General features: G+C 45.2%; 1 protein-coding gene across 4 annotated transcripts in view; it reads left to right on the top strand.

Moving 5' to 3' along the window:
* The window catches only part of HR (HR lysine demethylase and nuclear receptor corepressor), a 128,691-nt gene that overhangs the window by 47,719 nt on the left and 61,452 nt on the right, over window positions 1-19,520 (top strand). For all 4 annotated transcript variants that reach the window (XM_030201995.1, XM_030201996.1, XM_030201997.1 and 1 more), the window contains exon 2: window positions 17,763-18,806. In XM_030201995.1, the coding sequence (XP_030057855.1) occupies window positions 17,814-18,806 (993 nt within the window). In that variant the 5' untranslated portion in view covers window positions 17,763-17,813. The remainder of the gene's footprint in view (window positions 1-17,762; window positions 18,807-19,520) is intronic.

Here is a 19,520-nt window from a genome sequence, read left to right as displayed (position 1 = left end):
ATCCCATAGGTGATTTGGTCTCTCCTCTCGCCTGCTTGCCATATGGTCTCTCAAATGTCCCTCCTCTCCTGCACACCTTTTAAATTTCAGATTTTCAGTGAGGAGCAACTAATACACACTACTCATATAGGCCCCACATCCTTCCCACTGATGCAGCTTCCTGTTTCCGCATAGGTGGGAATACGTCAGAGGGAAGGCTGTGGGGCTGGTATAAGCAGTATGTATCAGTCGCTGCTTCCTGCAGGCGAAGATCTGCTATTTATAAGGTATGCAGGAGGGACAGTTGTTGGGAGTTTTCAGCTTGGGAATCTCTGCCGGCCACATCATAGGTGTGCTGCTACTGGTGGGCCTGAGCTCAAAGTGGGTGGGCCTGGGCCCACCTAAGCCCACCCTTGGCTATGCCACTGCCCCAGGGGTCTGTGCTGGGACCATTGCTTTTTAATATATTGATAAATGATCTGGAAATGGGAGTAACTAGTGAGGTAATTAAATTTGCTGATGACACAAAGTTATTCAAAGTTGTTAAATTGCAAGGGGATTATGAAAAATTACAAGAGGACCTTATGAGACTGGGAGACTGGGCATCCAAATGGCAGATGATGTTTAATGTGAGCAAGTGCAAAGCTACATAATGCTAGGTTCCACGTTAGGAGTCATCAATCAGGAAAGGGATCTAGATGTCATCGTTGATGATACTTTGAAACCCTCTGCTCAGTGTGCAGAGGTGGCTAAGAAAGCAAATAGAATGTTAGGTATTATTAGGAAAGGAATGGAAAACAAAAATGAGGAAGTTATAATGCTGTTGTATTGCTCCGTGGTGCAACCGCACCTCGAATATTGTGTGCAATTCTGTTCACCGCATCTCAAAAAAGATATAGAGAAATTAGAAAAGGTACAGAGAAGGGCAACAAAAATGATAAAGGGGATGGGATGACTTCCCTATGAAAAAAGGCTAAAGCAGCTAGGGCTCTTCAGCTTGGAGAAGAGAAGGCTGAGGGGAAATATGATAGAAGTCTATAACATAATGAGTGGAATGGAACGGGTAGACGTGAATCGCTTGTTTCCTCTTTCCAAAAATACTAGGACTAGGGGCACGCAATGAAGCTACAAAGTAGTAAATTTAAAACAAATCGTAGAAAATATTTCTTCTCTCAAGGTGTAATTAAACTCTGGAATTCATTGCCAGAGAATGTAGTAAAAGCAGTTAGCTTAGTGAGGTTTAAAAGAGGTTTGGCTAGCTTCCTAAAAGAAAAGTCTATAAGCCATTACTAAAATGACTTGGGGAAAATCCACTGCTTGGATAAGCAGCATAAAATAAGCGCATTTGATATGGTCAACCATGACATTTTACCAGTGCATTTTTTCTAGCGAAAAAGGTGCCGGTACTCAAATTCCAGGCCACCCTTCAGGGGTGGGGTGACCACTGAGGGACCCACCCCACAATAGCCAGGCCCCCTGCAACCAGTCACAGAATCTATGACAAGGCAGTATTTGTGTGTAGAGCCTGAGCTCTTTCATTAAAACTTGGGGACCGTGGGTCAATTTTAGCAGACAATGGAAAAGGTGCCGGTACTCAGTACCCCCAAGTACCCCCTCAAAAAAAGCCTTGCATTTTACTAAATCTCCTTGATTACTTTGGGATTGGCGGAAATGTACTCAGATGGATTAAAGGTTTCTTAACCTCTAGATCATACCAAGTAAAATCGAATTCAAACATATCATCTTCATGGAAAGCAGTTTGCAGAGTCCCTCAGGGTTCACCACTATCACCAACACTTCAACATAATGATAGTTCCACTGGCCAAATCCTTATCCAACTTAGGCCTTAACCCGTTTATTTATGCTTATGATGTTACAATTTATATACCTTTCAGACACGATCTGACAGAAATCACCAATACAATCAAGATCGGTCTGAACACAATGGACGCATGGGCAAACTCATTCTAACTGAAACTAAATACTGAAAAGACTCATTGTCTTATCCTTTCATCTCAACACAATAAATATAGACCTACAACCTTAAACATCCCTAACTACGCCCTCCCTATCTCAGATAGCCTAAAACTACTTGGTGTCATAATTGACCGCAATCTGACACTTGAAAGCCAAGTAAATTCCACTACAAAGAAAATGTTCCACTCAATGTGGAAACCTAAACGTATAAAACATTTCTTCCCATGAGATGTATTTCGCAACTTAATACAATCAATGGTATTAAGCCATTTAGATTACTGCAACGGAATTTATGCAGGTTGTAAAGAACAATTAATTAAGAAACTTCAGACTGCACAGAATACAGCAGCCAGACTGATATTTGGAAAATCAAAATTTGAAAGTGCCAAACCCCTTTGTGAAAAATTGCATTGGCTTCCCACCAAGGAACGTATTGCCTTCAAAGTTTGCACTCTGGTCCACAAGATTATTTACGGCGAAGTTCCTGGAACATGTTGAATCTCATAAATCTACCGCCCAGAAATAGTACCAGCCTTTCCCGAACTTACTTAAATTTGCATTATCCAGACTGCAATGGACTTAGATACAACTCAACTTATGCATCCAGCTTTTCTTACGTAAGTACACAACTGTGGAACGCTCTGCCCAAAACCGTGAGATCTATCCATAACCATCTTAACTTCAGGAAATTACTGAAAACCAACTTGTTTAAGAAGGCCTACCCCCCCTGACCCAAAGTAACTTTCTACTTCCTGCGACACAGCAAAACTATGGACCGTATTGGACTTCTATCACCACCCCCTCTTTATTTCTTTGTTGCTTTATACTTATGTTTCTTATATGCTTACTACTATATTGTGTATTTGTATTTTACTGAACCGGAGCCTGGCTCTTCAGTATTGTGTAAGCCACATTGAGCCTGCAACTTAGTGGGAAAATGTGGGATATAAATGTGTTAAATAAATAAAATGTATTGTACTGTTTTGGGATCTTGCCAGGTCTTGTGACCTGGATTGGCCACTGTTGGAAACAGGATGCTGGGCTTGATGGACCTTCGGTCTGTCCCAGTATGGCAATACTTACAATACTTATGTACTTATGTAACATGTGGATCAAGGTGAGCTATTGATACTATGCATCTGGATTTTCCAAAAGCATTTGACAAAGTACCTCATGAGAGACTCATGAGGAAATTAAAGGTCATGAGATAGAAAGCAATGTCCTATTGGATTAAGAACTAGTTAAATGATAGAAAATGGAGAGTAGGGTTAAAGCTGCCTGAACCAGCTTCTCCCTGCTTGTTCCAGTACACCTGCTCCAGCCTGCCTGCTCCAGTACATCTGCTCCAGCGTGTTCCAATCCGCCTGAACCAGCTTCTCCCTGCTTGTTCCAGTCCATCTGCACCAGCTTGCTCCAGCCCACCTGCTAGCTTGTCAGCCATTGACTTACTTGCCTGCCTGCTAACTTGCTAACTTGTCAGCCATTGACGTACCTGCTCTCCAGTTTCTCCCTGCTCGTTCCTATCCATCTGCACCAGTATGCTCCAGCCTGCCTGCTAGCTTGTCAGTCATTGACTTACTTGCCTGCCTGCTAACTTGTCAGCCCTTGACTCGCCTGCTCTCCAGCTTCTCCCTGCTCATTCCTGTCTATCGGCACCAGCATGCCCCAACCCGCCTGCTAGCTTGTCACCCATTGATTTACTTGCCTACCTGCTAACTTGTCAGCCATTAACTTACCTGCCCCCCAGCCTCTCCCTGCTCGTTCCTGTCCATCTGCACCAGCTTGCTCCAGCCCGCCTGCAAGCTTGGCAGCCACTGCCTCACTTGCCTGCCTGCTAACTTGTCAGCCATTGACTTACCTGCTCTCCAGTCCATCAATCCCTCCAATTCCAAGCCTCCAATCCAGCTTTCCGCTCTATCAATCTGCTTCTCACCTCAGTCACTACACTTACACCTGTTACACCGCAATCACTACTTATGGCCCCTGTCCACATTCTCTTCCTTGCCCTGTCCCTTCCTAATCTTTTCCCCTCCCTGTACCGCTGTCTACCGCTGGAACTCATTGCCCACCCGTGTTCCCTCCCGTCCTGCTCGCTACGGCAATACCTTATTCACCCCCATCCCTCACCCCTCACCATCTCTCTTGTCCCCCTCCTCCTTCCTAGCTCTTAACCTTCAACACCTCCTTCCTGCCATTAACCCATCACCATTCCTCCTAAGTGCACCCCGTCTTCATCGCCCGACCTCCCCCACCCTCCTCCGCACTCTCTTGCTCCTCCTCCTGCTATCCGCGGGAGACATTAATCCTAATCCAGGCCCCCCTAACCTGTCCTCCTCCATGCAAACAATTCCGTGATGTCTTCAATCTCGTTTCTATTCCCCTCCTCCCCCCCTCTTCCCTCCCTTTCTCATGTGCCTTGTGGAATGCCCACTCGGTCTTCAACAAACTGCCCTTCACCCACGATCTCTTCATCTCTCGTTCCCTTCAACTGCTTGCCCTAACTGAAACCTGGCTCTCCCCTGACGACTCTGCCTCAGTCGCGGCCCTTTGTCATGGAGGTTATCTCTTCTCCCACACTCCCCGCCCAGCTGGCCACGGTGTAGGCGTCGGGCTACTACTCTCGCCTTCCTGTCGTTTCCAACCCCTCCTCCTACCGCAGTCTCACTGCTTCTCATCCTTTGAAGCTCACTCCATCCGGCTATTCTACCCATTACCACTCAGAGTGGCAGTCATTTACTGCCCCCCTAATAAATCCCTCTCTTCCTTCCTCACCGACTTCGATGCCTGGCTTTCCATCTTTCTTGAACCCTCATCTCCATCCCTCATTCTCAGAGACTTTAACATACACGTTGATGACCAGTACGACCCTCACGCTTCTCAGTTCCTCACTCTAACATCCTCCTTCAACCTCCAGCTTTGCTCCACCACCCCTACTCACCGAGACGGCCATTGTCTTGACCTCGTCCTCTCCTCTTCCGGCTCTCCCTCCAATTTCCACGTTTCAGCTCTTCCTCTCTCCGATCATCACCTAATCACCTTCACACTTCTTCACCCCCCCCTCAGCCCCGTCCAACTTTAACCACTACCTCCAGGAATCTCCAGGCTATTGACCCTCCCACCCTATCCTCCAATATTTCTAATCTCCTCCCCTCCATCATGTCCTCCGAGTCTGTCGACAAGGCTGTCTCCGCTTACAATGCTACTCTCTCCTCTGCTCTGGACACCCTCGCACCATCCACCTCCGGTCCCACAAAGCGTACTAATCCCCAGCCCTGGCTGACCCCTTGCATCCGTTACCTTCGCTCCTGCGCCCGATCTGCTGAACGCCTCTGGAGGAAATCTCGCACCCATTCAGACTTCCTTCACTACAAATTCATGCTATCCTCCTTCCACTCCTCCCTATTCCTTGCCAAACAGGACTATTACACCCAATTGACCAATTCTCTTAGCTCCAACCCCCGTCGTCTCTTCTCCACCCATAACTCCCTCCTCAAAGTGCCCTCCCTCCTCAAAGTTCCAGAGTTCCCACCCCCCCCTCGCTCTCTCCTCAATCACTGGCTGATTACTTCCGCGACAAGGTGCAAAAGATCAACCTTGAGTTCACTACCAAGCCATCTCTTCTTCACCCTTCAACCCTCTCCCTCAACCAACCAACCCAGGCCTTTTTCTCCTCCTTTCCTGTCATCACCGAGGAGGAAACCGCTCGCCTTCTTTCCTCCTTGAAATGCACCACCTGCTCTTCTGATCCCATCCCCACCAACTTACTTAACATCATCTCTCATACTGTCACCCCTCCATCTGTCATATCCTCAACCTCTCTCTCTCCACTGCAACTGTCCATGACACCTTCAAGCACGCCGTAGTCACACCTCTCCTCAAAAAACCATCACTTGACCCTACCTGTCTTTCCAACTACCGCTCCATCTCCCTCCTACCCTTCCTCTCCAAAATACTTGAGCGCGCCGTTCACAGCCGCTGCCTTGATTTTCTCTCCTCTCATGCCATCCTCGATCCACTTCAATCCGGCTTTCACCCTCTTCACTCGACAGAAACAGCACTCTCTAAAGTCCGTAATGACCTGCTCCTTGCCAAATCCAGAGGCCACTACTCCATCCTCATCCTCCTTGATCTATCCGCCGCTTTTGACACTGTCAATCATGACTTACTTCTTGCCACACTGTCCTCATTTGGGTTCCAGGGCTCTGTCCTCTCCTGGTTCTCCTCCTATCTCTCCCACCGCACCTTCAGAGTTCACTCTCATGGATCTTCCTCCACCCCTATCCCCCTATCTGTTGGTGTTCCCCAGGGATCTGTCCTTGGACCCCTTCTCTTCTCAATCTACACCTCTTCCCTGGGCTCCCTGATCTCATCTCATGGTTTCCAGTATCATCTATATGCTGATGACACCCAGCTATATCTCTCCACACCAGACATCACCGCAGAGACCCAGGCAAAGGTATCAGCCTGCTTATCCAACATTGCTGCCTGGATGTCCAACCGCCACCTGAAACTGAACATGTCCAAGACCGAGCTCATCGTCTTTCCACCAAAACCCATGTCTCCTCTTCCTCCACTTTCTATCTCAGTTGATAACACCCTCATCCTCCCCGTCTCATCTGCCCGCAACCTCTGAGTCATCTTTGACTCCTCCCTCTCCTTCTCTGCGCATATCCAGCAGATAGCCAAGACCTGCCGCTTCTTCCTCTTTAACATCAGCAAAATTCGCCCTTTCCTCTCTGAACACACCACCCAAACTCTCGTCCACGCTCTCATTACCTCTCGCCTTGACTACTGCAACTTACTCCTCACCGGCCTCCCACTTAGCCATCTATCCCACCTTCAATCTGTTCAGAACTCTGCTGCACGTCTCATATTCCGCCAGAACCGATATACTCATATCACCCCTCTCCTCAGGTCACTTCACTGGCTTCCAATCAGATACCGCATTCAATTCAAGCTTCTCCTTCTTACCTACAAATGCACTCAGTCTGCTGCCCCTCACTACCTTTCTACCCTCATCTCCCCTTACTTTCCCGCCCGTAACCTCCGTTCACAGGACAAATCCCTCCTCTCTGTACCCTTCTCCACCACCGCCAACTCCAGGCTCCGCTCATTCTGCCTCGCCTCACCCTATGCTTGGAACAACCTTCCTGAGCCCTTACGCCAAGCCCCCTCCCTGCCCATCTTCAAGTCTTTGCTTAAAACCCACCTCTTCAATGCTGCATTCGGCACCTAACTCTTACCGTTCAGTAAATCCAGACTGCCCCAATTTGACTGCCCCTATCGGACTGACCGTTCACTTCTCTCTTAGATTGTAAGTCTTTGAGCAGGGACCGTCCCTCTATGTTAAATTGTACAGCGCTGAGTAACCCTAGTAGCGCTTTAGAAATGTTAAGTAGTAGTAGTAGTAACGTTCAATATTCTCAATGGAGATGGGTAAATAGTGGGATTTCTAAGGGATCTGTGCTGGGATCACTGCTTTTTATTTATTTATAAGTAACAATTTACAGTTTACTTGTACAACAAAACAGGAAAAGATAGGACATACCTCATATACTATGAAACAAAGAAATAAACCTTTTTATCCCTCTACAAAATTATCTTCCCAATCCAGTTAAAGTCTACTATAATGAGGATCCAATAACATGTTACGGAGTCAAAGAAAAAAAAAAGATTAATTAATAATCCAAAAAGAAAAGGTAATAAGACAGAAGGCTGTGATTCCTAAAGAGTGTCTGTCTAAATATTACAGACCCTTATTTATTTTGTAATTGAGGGGGGGGGGGGGGGGTCAATGGCTCTTCTTGCAGCTAAAAAAAGCCGACAGGGGTGATGGATTCCAAAATAACATATTTAACAGATTGACATATTCTATTCTATCTAGCTCTTATATACCGCCGTAAGAATCACGGTGGTTTACAGAAAAGTAAACCTCGTCATACTGTATGAGGGAAGGGTTACAGTATGGTCTGAAGTATTACTAGCATGGGGTTATTTATAATATAGGTAGATCTTGAGTATCTTCCTAAAACTCTTGTATGTCAATTGTCTTTTCAGAGACATCCAATTGACATGGCCCTTGGAACGGGAATGATCTTTTGAGGATGGATTTTAATCTAATGTTGTTTTTTTTAAAGAAGAGTAACTCAGTGTTAGAGTCCAGAGGTAGCAGAGGTTATTTATGGAGTGAGGAAACTCCAGTAATACACTTACAGGGAAATTTCAGAACAAAATGCAGCTCCCAATTGAAGTATAGCAGGTCTTAGTAATAAAAATTGCCTATACCATTTCTGAGATTTCCTAGAGATATCAGTAAATAACACTACTTCTTAACATATTTATAAATGACTGGATATAGGAATTTTATTTATTTATTTATTTATTTATTTGTTGCATTTGTATCCTACATTTTCCCAGACATTTGCAGGCTCAATGTGGCTTACATAGTACCGTGATGGCGATTGCCAATTCCGGTATGAGAAATACAGTGTGGTATTGCGTTAGAGTTCATGAGTGACAGAGCTGATAGGTAATCAAGGAGGAAGAGTTAAGTTTTGTCCAGTTCTGGTATAAGTTTCGTTGTGTTGCAGTGTTCAGGTGTTTAAGTTGGATTGTTATGGTATGCCTTTTTGAACAAGTAGGTTTTTAATGATTTCCGGAAGTTTGTTAGGTCATGCATTGTTTTCATGACGTTTGGTAGTGCATTCCATAGTTGTGTGCTTATGTAGGAGAAGCTGGATGCATAGGTTGATTTATATTTTAGTCCTTTGCAGCTTGGGAAGTGGAGATTTATGTACGTGCGTGTTGACCTTTTTGTGTTTCTGGTTGGTAAGTCTGTGAGGCCTGCCATGTATACTGGGGCCTCACCGTGAATAATTTTATGAAGCAGGGTACAGATTTTGAACGCAATTCGTTCTTTGATTGGGAGCCAATGCAGTTTTTCTCGTAAGGGTTTGGCGCTTTTGAATTTCATTTTTCCAAATATGAGTCTTGCTGCGGTATTTTGGGCCGTTTGGAGATTCTTAATGATTTGTTCTTTGCATCCAGCATCATAGATTGCATTGCAGTAGTCTAGGTGACTTAGTACCATTGATTGTACCAAGAATAATGACTGAGGTGATCAAATTAGCTCATGACACAAAATTATTCAAATTTGTTAAATCGCAAGGAGAGTATGAGAAATTGCAAGAGGACCTTATGAGCCCGGGCAGCCAACTGGCAGATGAAATTTGATGCGAGCAAATGCAAAGTGATGTATAGGGAAGAGTAATCCAAACTATAGCTACGTGATGCAAGGATCCACATTAGGAATGACCACCCAGGAAAAGGATCTAGGTGACATCTTTGATGATGATACATTTAAATCGCCTAATCATTACTACTACTATTACTACTATTTAGCATTTCTATAGCGCTACAAGGCATACGCAGCGCTGTACAAACATAGAAGAAAGACAGTCCCTGCTCAAAGAGCTTACAATCTAATAGACAAAAAATAAATAAAGTAAGCAAATCAAATCAATTAATGTGAACGGGAAGGAAGAGAGGAGGGTAGGTGGAGGCGAGTGGTTACAAGTGGTTACGAGTCAAAAGCAATGTTAAAGAGGTGGGTTTTCAGTCTAGATTTAAAGGTGGCCAAGGATGGGGCAAGACGTAGGGGCTCAGGAAGTTTATTCCAGGCGTAGGGTGCAGCGAGATAGAAGGCGCGAAGTCTGGAGTTGGCAGTAGTGGAGAAGGGAACAGATAAGAAGGATTTATCCATGGAGCGGAGTGCACGGGAAGGGGTGTAGGGAAGGACGAGTGTGGAGAGATACTGGGGAGCAGCAGAGTGAATACATTTATAGGTTAGTAGAAGAAGTTTGAACAGGATGCGAAAACAGATAGGGAGCCAGTGAAGGGTCTTGAGGAGAGGGGTAGTATGAGTAAAGCGACCCTGGCGGAAGATGAGACGGGCAGCAGAGTTTTGAACCGACTGGAGAGGGGAGAGGTGACTAAGTGGGAGGCCAGCAAGAAGCAGATTGCAGTAGTCTAAACGAGAGGTGACAAGGGTGTGGATGAGGGTTTTGGTAGAGTGCTCGGAAAGAAAGGGGCGGATTTTACGGATGTTGTAAAGAAAGAAACGACAGGTCTTGGCGGTCTGCTGGATATGAGCAGAGAAGGAGAGAGAAGAGTCAAAGATGACCCCAAGGTTTCGAGCTGAGGAGACAGGGAGAATGAGAGAGCCATCAACAGAAATAGAAAACGGGGGGAGCGGGGAGGTGGGTTTGGGGGGGAAAATGAGAAGCTCGGTTTTGGTCATATTTAATTTCAGGTGGCGTTGAGACATCCAGGCAGCAATGTCAGACAAGCACGCTGAAACTTTGGTTTGGATGCAAGGTGAGATATCAGGGGTAGAAAGGTAGATTTGGGAGTCATCAGCATAGAGGTGGTAGGAAAAGCCATGGGATGAGATTAATGAACCAAGGGAAGAAGTGTAGATAGAAAAGAGGAGGGGACCAAGAACAGAACCCTGAGGTACACCGACAGGCAGAGGGATAGAAGTAGAAGAGGATCCACCAGAGTGAACACTAAAGGTGCGGAGGGAGAGGTAGGAAGAGAACCAGGAAAGGACAGAGCCCTGGAATCCAAGTGAGGACAGGATATCGAGAAGTATGCTGTGATCGACAGTGTCAAAAGCAGCGGAAAGATCAAGAAGAATGAGGATGGAATATTGACCTCTGGATTTAGCCAGTAATAGGTCATTGGAGACTTTAGTAAGCGCAGTTTCAGTTGAGTGGAGAGGGCGAAAACCAGATTGTAATGGGTCAAGAATAGCATGTGAGGAGAGAAAATCAAGGCAGCGGCGGTGAACAGCACGCTCAAGTAATTTGGAGAGAAAAGGAAGGAGGGAGATTGGTCGGTAATTAGAGGGACAAGTAGGGTCAAGTGAAGGCTTCTTAAGGAGAGGTGTGACCACAGCATGTTTAAAGGAAGCAGGGACAGTCGCAGTGGAAAGTGAGAGGTTGAGAATGTGACAGATAAAAGGAATAAGAGTAGGAGAGATGGCATTAAGAAGGTGGGTGGGAATGGGATCAGAGGAACAGGTGGTACATTTTGAGGAAGAAAGGAGAAGTGTAGTTTCCTCAATAGTAACTTCAGGAAAGGAGGAAAGGGAATGAGGGGAAGGAGAGAGAGGGGAACGGACTAGTGGAGGGAGAGCTGGTGAGGTAGAGAAAGCAAGGTTTATCTTTTGAACCTTGTTGTGAAAGAATTCAGCAAGGGTCTGAGGAGATAATGTGCAGTAGCGGCCAAGATAGCAAACAGATTGTTAGGAAAGGAATGGAGAATAAAACAGAGAATATTATAATACCTTTGTATCGCTCCATGATGCGACTGCATCTTTGATTTTGTGTGCAGTTCTGGCCACTTCCACTCAAAAAAGATATAGCTGAACAGTGGCATAGGAAGGGGGGGGGGCAGGAGGGGCGGTCCGCCCCAGGTGCACTCGCTCAGGGGGTGCCGGCCCCGCTGGCTCCCTGCTCCCTCGGAACAGGTTACTTCCTGTTCCGGGGCAGAGAGAGCAGGGAACCAGCGGGGCCGACGCAGCTCCGAGTGACGTGCACTCGGGGCGGATTGGCCCTCCTGCAGGTAAGAATGCGGTCTGTGGGGGGTGCGCCGCGGGGGGGGGGGGGGATCGAGCCATGCTGCACCCGGGGGGGGGGGGGGTGTGTGCAGCGGCGACCCGCCCCGGCTGCTATTAGCCCTCGCTATGGCACTGTAGCTGAATTAGACAAGGTACAAAGAAGGGAGACCAAAATGATAAAGGGGATGTAATGGTTCCTCTATGATAGAGGTGGGCAACCTGTGGGCCAAATGAAGCCTGTTATTGAATTCTATGTAGCCCAGAAAACTATAGGAAGTATACTCAGAAAACATCATTAACCAGAGTTTCGGTGATTTTAAATGCTGTATTTCACAAATATTTTCAGAATAGCCACTGTAGCAGTTTGGATCTTTTTTAAGCTAGATTTTTACTTATGTGTTTATCAAAGAATGTCTATGGAGCTCTGTATATTTCCAGTGCCGACGTTATATAATGTTGTTGGCCCGCTAGGGATAGTACTGACATGCATGCGGCCCTTGGCATTTAAAGGTTGCCCTCCCTTGAACTATGAGAAAAGGCTAAAGAGACTGGGGCTTTTTAGCTTGGAGAAGAGATGGCTGAGGGGAGGTATGATAGTTTATAAAATACTGAGTGGAGAGGAATAGGTAGATGTGAATTGCTTCATTACTTTTTCCAAAAGTACAAAGACTAGGGAATATGCAATGAAGTTACTAAGTAGTACATTTAGAACAAATTAAGGAAAATATTTCTTCACTCAACATATAATTAAGCTCTGGAATTCATTGCCAGATAATGTGGTAAAGTGGTTAGTGTAGCAGGGTTTAAAAAAAGGTTTGAACAGGTTCCTGGAAGAAAAGTCCATAAACCATTATTAACATGAACTTGGGAAAATCCACTGCTTATGCCTGTGATAAGCAGCATAAAATCTGTTTTATTATTTTAGAATCCTGCCAGGTAATTGTGACCTGGATTTGCCACTATTGGAAACAGGATGCTGGGCTTGATGGACCTTTGGTCTGTTCCGTTACAGCAATGTTTATATACTTATGGAATTGTGTTCCTGGCCATTCCCCCAGAAACTATGCCCTGGTTAATGCTCTTCCTATGCACCTCTTCAGCCCTAGCTACTGGCTTCTTGCACAGTTATGCTGCTATGAAACCATGAAATTTAATCATGTGGACACCAGTACATCTCTGTCATCATGTTTCCTCTCAGATTTCTGCACTTCATCTCTGCAATTTTTATAGTGTTGAAACTTAGCTGCCAAGCACTGAAATTTGAATGATAAAGAAATGTAACTATTCTTTAGCTGACTATATATATATATGTGTGTATATATATATATGTGTGTATATATATATATATATATATATATATATATATATATATATATATATATATATATATAAGTGAAATTCTGAGCAGGGTTAATTTCCTGTCACAGTGACTCCTGCCTCCTTCCCCATCCGCCTTGTTATTTTATGTTATATGGCTTTGCTTTCAGTCCCACAAAGTCCTGGCAAGCTGATGGGCACCCGGCCAGTCTCCTACAGCAGGCGAGGATTAAGGGACAGGGGAGCAGACATGAGAACTGAAGCCATTACCCACAAAATCTCTGTCGAAACACAGCACTGTTGCACAGAGGAGCTGTTTGTGACTGCTTCCAAGCTTATCACAATGGTTTTAATTAAATTTGGAAAAAAATAGCACAAGGCTAGTATTTTCCCCCACCTTCCTCATCATTCACATAGAAACGAGACAGATATACACTATTAAAAACAGTACAAAATGCATGCAGGACATTAGTTGAAGTACTGGCATTGTCCTTTCATTTAAGCCCTTTTTTAAATTAAAAGTATTGATCTTATTTTAAAGAAGAAAATAATCCGGATTGATGGCTAAGCCTCTCTGACTTTAGGCTCCTTTCTATAGGTGCAAGATGTTGCTGAGATTAATTCTGCACCAAGGTTTGGGTCATGAGGTATTTAGGTCAGAGTTTGTTTGAGACTTTCACTCTTGAACTAGTGGCACTGGCAGAAGCTCTAAAAATCAGGTCTGAGGTTGTTTGAGTCCCCGAGATGAGGTCAGAGAGCGTAAGAAACTCAGGTTAGTACAGGTTTCTGATATTCTGAGAAATAGGTCTGGGGTTGTTTAAGGTTCTGAGGACAGTCAGATGTCCCTTCAAGTTCTGAGATTTAACTATTGGGTTGTTTGAGACCTGAGATGAGTTCATTGGTTGGTTGAGATTTTCTAGTCAGGTCAAGGGCTGTTTAAGACTTGATAGGCTGACTAGGGTTTGGTTGCTCCTCAGAGGTCATATCAGGGCATGTTTGAGATTCTAGAGTTGATTAAGCTGCTGAGATAAAGACAAAGAGAGTTTGAGACTCTGGGGTTAAATGAGGTTGTTGGAAGCTCTGAGAGTCAGTTCAGGGAGTATGTGACAGTGGATGTTTGAGGTTCTGAGGTCATATCTGGGATTGTTTGAAGCTCTGAGTTTTGGCATTTGAGGACTGGAACATATTGTTCAAGAATTGGGACAAAGGGGATGTGGATTGTGCTTGTTTATGGAACGCTGTAATCTGAGGGTCAGGTGCTCAGTCAGTCCTGTTTAGGCGTGCACAAACAGTGGACATTGTGAACTCATTGTTAAGCTCTGAAAACTGGCACCGCCTCACTGATTCTGAGAGCAGAGTACAGGCAGCACCATGCAGGACTAGCGTCCACTTCCTCCAGATTCACACAGCACTGGGGCCACAGGAATTCAGGCTGCAAAGTCTCTGTGCCAATGGGAAGGACCTCTTCCAGCTTCCCACCTTTTTCTCTGCAGCCCCGGCCAATTGGCTCAGGAAATCTGTTCCCACCAGAACAGGTTCCAGGTGTGCCTCAGGAATATACTAAGACTGTGCCAGATGCTAGCAGGTCTTTGGCATGAGATCAGAAGTAATAAACAAAGCTGGAAACTTGCAGTAAAGAAATGGAATATCAAAGTGAAACACCTCAGTGCTTAGGCAGGATTTTGCCAAGTAGATTCATCCATCTGTTTATCTGCTTGTCTATTTACGTTGTTGGTCACTTTTATTTTATGTACATTTCTCTCTGCAGCTTCTGTGAAACCAGGGCCGGTCTTAGGCAGGGGCGACAGGGGAGGTCGCACAGGGCCTCGCGCTCCTAGGGGCCCTGCATCTCTGGCACGTCTGTCTTCCTGTCTCAGAACACCTCCCTGCTCCATACCTTAATGTGAATCCACATTTCAGTAGAGAGCATCAGGCAGCAGCAGCGAGTTTCATATCCTGTCAAATTCTGAGCCCAGAAGAACTTCCTTGCTGCTGCATCCTGCCCCCCCTTTGATGTCACTTCCTGCTTCCGCAAGGGCGGGATGCAGTAGCGAGGAGGCTCTGGGCTTGGCAGCTGATGGGATATGAAAATTTCTGCCTCTGTCTGCTGCTCTCTACAGAAACATGGTGGATGCTTATCAAGCTATAGGGTGAGGTGGGGTTCCGAGATCTCTAAACTTTTAAAAATGATAAATTATGGCTTATGGTGGCAGGTGCGGGTGGGCATGGGTGGGGGAAGCCGGGCACGGGTGGGCGGTTGGGAGGCCCACTGAACTGGTCTGCACAGGCCCTGCACTTGCTAAGACCAACCCTGTGTCAAATGGTGTGTATGTCACATATGCACTGCTTAGTCCAAAGAGTGTGGCTGAAAATTCTTACACAACATCGCAACACTAACCTGATAGTGCCAGGGCAGAGCACAGGTGTTTGGTGATATTCAGCCGTTATAATTATGTGGATAAACTTGGGACAGCAAAAAAGGCTGTCTTAAATCTGTCTATATAGCTATATATATTATTCATCACCACTGTTTCTATGGCTAGTGGCACTGAATGTAGGCAAAAAGTGGCAAGTCTTTAAATGGGTGCCTCCTTAGAAGTGCCCTGGTGCAGCACAATGGGCACCTTTTCTACAGTGGCATCTAGGGACCAAGCATAACCCGGTATTGGCACACTGCATAATTAGGTGAGTGCAGTTACCCCAGCCCAAGACTTGGCTTAACCGTGGGTATAAATGTGGCAAGGGTACATGCAACTTACAGCATTCTGGGGCCCTTGTACTAAAGGGTTGGCACGCGGCAACAGGCTTGCTGTGCTCCAATCTGAAACTACCACCGGGCTACTGCAGGAGCCCGGCGGTAGTTCCCACCTCCAGCGTGTGCCATTTCCAGTGCTACAAAAAATATTTTCTATTTTTGTAGCACCAGTGCTTACCCAGCGGTAATCGCTGCCTGGTTACTGGTGGGTTAGTGCGGGAGCCCTTACCACCACCTCAATGGGCTCCCCCCCCCCCCCCAAAATGGCCACCTGGCAAGTTGTTCACATACTGCACGGCCATTTCTTTTTGAGAAAAAAAGACAGCCTTTTACCTGCTGCGGTAAAAGGGGGCCCCAGTGCGTTTCAAAAACATGCGAAGACACTAGTGCAGGCTTAGTAAAAGGACCTCTCTATAAGACATGCATGTCAGTTGGAGCTCCGCCTCTCTCCTGCCCATGCTCTGCCCATATGTACTCCCCCTTGCAGTTGCATACTGTAGACTTATGCACACCCTTATAGAATAATGCATCAGGCACTTACACACTTAAGTGCTACTTTTCCCTGCACTTACTTACAGTACTATCACTTCCGCAAGTAAGTTTATACTTACATATTTAAGTACACACTAACCCTTTAATTCTGTAAAAGTCGCCAAAAATTGTGTGTGCAAATTTGGGTATGTGCTCAATTTGCATGAGCAATTTAATTAAGTAATAAGCAAATTAGCGCCATTATTGGGCTTTTTAACAAGCAAATATTGGCACTAATTAAATTTAATTGAACTTGTGTAAATTTAGGATCCACACCTAAAATTTACACTCAATTTGAAAAAGGGGGCACATAAATGGGCAGAACAGGGGCATTCCTAAAATTAATGTGCATTCATATGGAATAATAGGGATACGCGTTTAATGTAGGCATGTACATTTGCATCATGTTTCAGCTGGTGCACATGGCCGCACCTAAAGTTAGGCATGATTCCCGGGCATAAGCGCTGTTCTTTAAACTGCGCCTAACTTTAAATGCGTCTTATAGAATACAGCTTTTTTTGGCGCTATATATAAAATCTAGCCCTATGCCACGTATATGCACCTTTACAGAATAGCACTTAGGCAGCCTGCTAGCAAATGCAAGGGGGTGGCTAACTCCCGCAGTTGGCGCTGAGCCCAGATATTCAATGACGGGCAGTTTCCGGTAATCGGCATTTAATATCTGGTTTACTTTTAGCCAGGTTGAACTTGCCAAACCGATATTCAGTGCTGGCCGGTTAAGTTCAAACCGGCCAGAGATATACCAGCTCTTCTCTCGGCCATATTTGGCCGCATAACTGGCGCCGAATATTCCCGGCTATCTGGTTATGTCATGTGATATATCCAGCTAACCGCTATCCACTGACCAGGGAAATTCAGTGGGAAATAGCTGGCTATCTCCCACTGAATATTGGTGGATAGCCAGCTATGTGCCATTTAACCAGCTAGTTAAATGATTTTGAATATTGGGGGATATGGGCTTGCCAGGGTCTGACAAAGGCCAACTGTTTCACTGCTCTGCATCAGGGACCTTCAATTTTAATCCAAATTCTAGAAGCATCAAAAAGTGTACATCTGTAGCAATATAATACAGCTTAGTAAAAAACCTTCCGTCTTCCCGCCCTACTCACAGATTTACTGCTGCATACATCTTCTTCACCACCATTTCTGTCTTACATTCATGGTGCTGCTGTTGAAGACAGAAAAGAAGATTTTTGTTTTATTTTGTTAGCTGATGATTATAACGAGTTGAAGGCAGTTTTTGTTACAGTGCAATTCTTTGAGGCTTCCTAATTAATGGATATTATTGTTTTTTTCCTCATATGACTGTTACTGGTTAGATTGATAGTGAAGTAAATATCTATATGGTTTTGTGTTGACACTTCATTAGCTTCCTATATTGACAGTCCTCAAACCTGGCCCTAGTGGGAATGTTTTGTATTGCCTGCCCTATCATGTTATTGTAGAATCTACATGTTCAGAAGAAAAAATTGTTGCCTGAATGCTGTCATGGTTTATGTTCTGCTATTGAGTATGTTATGGTTCTCCTACAGATGATGCTCTGGTTGTATTTTAAAACAGGTTACAGTGCCTCAAGTTAGAAGATCTGTACCACATGAGAAGAAGAAAGAAATGGACACAGAAAGTGCGTTTACTCCACTGAAAGGGAATAAAGGACTTAGGGAAACCTCTTTGATATTGGCTGAAAGGATCCTAGGGGCTGATGATATTGGCATCTTGACTGATGACAGGCTGGGAAATCTTTCTGAGGCAGGCATAGCTGGAGAAAGGCTGACAAATACATTCATGTCGACATCTGAATCCACTCTGCCAGAGTTGCCCTACCCAGAGAAGTCTTCAACTTTGTGGGTGGAAGCTGATAGAACTAGGTCTCCCAATCCAAGACACCATCATGAAGGGCCACCAATAAATCTGGACCATTTGCATCCTCCAGTTATTGGCAGGATAATGGAAGACTGTAGCAAGCGATTGGAAACCAAAGTCAGAGACATTCCCTCACCACTTTCACAAAATAGAAGAAATAGTCTGAGTGAAACAAGACCTGACTCTCTGGAGCTCCAGTCTCACCTCAGAAGCAAGCATGGAGAAGCAAATAAGAAATGGGTACAGAGAAACAAAGAAGGACTTTCAGGCACGTGGGTTGAAGGCAGGCCTGCCCGGTATGGCCATGCTTTCCTTTCTCTTCTTCCCTTATCTGGCTTACAAGATCCGAATGCTACCAATGCCGGCCTGTCCCAGGGGGCATCAAAGCAAGAAGCATCTCCTGCCTCTCACTCAGTGCTGGACAATGTACAAGATCATTCTACTTTATACCCCTTGAACCCTTCCTGCCCTTTTCTGATAGAGTCCAAGCTGTTTGACAGGCAGGCAGTCTCTGTGCCCTCTATAAACCCAGCAAACAGTTTGGTTAAGTCAACATATCCTCCTACCTTAGCCCCTTTTATTCCCCCTCATGAGCAAAAGGCCCCTTCAGCTTTGGGGGAGGCCTCCTTCACCAAACCTAATTGGCACTTGCCAACATGGAGTCATCACAATTATCAAGGATCTTATCATGGAGGAAGGATTCCAGCAGTACATGAGAATTGCTTCAGCTCTAGAAAGAAGGTGAGAACTAGGTGCATGGACGTCTCCATCACTTCATTCTGAGAATCCTAACACCCACAATTTCCCCATCACATACAGTAGGTATCAGAGAGCATTGTTCAGTGTACTAGTTGAGAAACATAGTAAAATGTAAAACGGGGATCTTTAATTTAGAGATGCCAGGATTTCAGAATTAAAATTTAGACAAGATATTACAGCAGGAATGTTTATAGACAATATCCATGCCCTTTGTGTTCAGCCATCTGGAAACGGAGAGCTTAACTTAATATTTCCTTGTCTTAATTGCCTTTTAGTACATCTGATCCTAACACTAGTATTATGAAGGGACAACCAGGGTAATTCCATGGGCACCTAACACAATTAGGGAATCCTGAGTGAAACAGAATGATGTTACTGACACCGAGGCTCCAAGTGTCTGGAGTTGGCTGCACCTGGAAAGAGGTACAGCTGCTGTGGACAGCTAGTCTAGTCCAGAAAAAAATGTGGCTTATTGTGGGACATATGGGCTATTTCAGGTGCAGATAGAGATGCTGCAGCCTGAGTTTTTCCCTGGGTTGAACCATGGATTCAGACAGAGGCAAGAAGAGCAGCTAGATGGACGCAAGAAGTGAGTGGGGAGGGTAGAGGAGGAAAAGAATCTGGCAGGATAGGAAGGGGAGAACAGAGACAGTAAAAGCTTTAAAAATGTAGACCAAAAGGAAATGAAAAGGTAAA

The sequence above is a fragment of the Microcaecilia unicolor genome, chromosome 4 (assembly GCF_901765095.1).
Source record: "Microcaecilia unicolor chromosome 4, aMicUni1.1, whole genome shotgun sequence".
NCBI classification, from domain to species: Eukaryota; Metazoa; Chordata; class Amphibia; order Gymnophiona; family Siphonopidae; genus Microcaecilia; species Microcaecilia unicolor.
The sequence above is the reverse complement of the archived record's forward strand: the minus strand, read 5'-3'. Positions and strand labels throughout refer to the sequence as shown.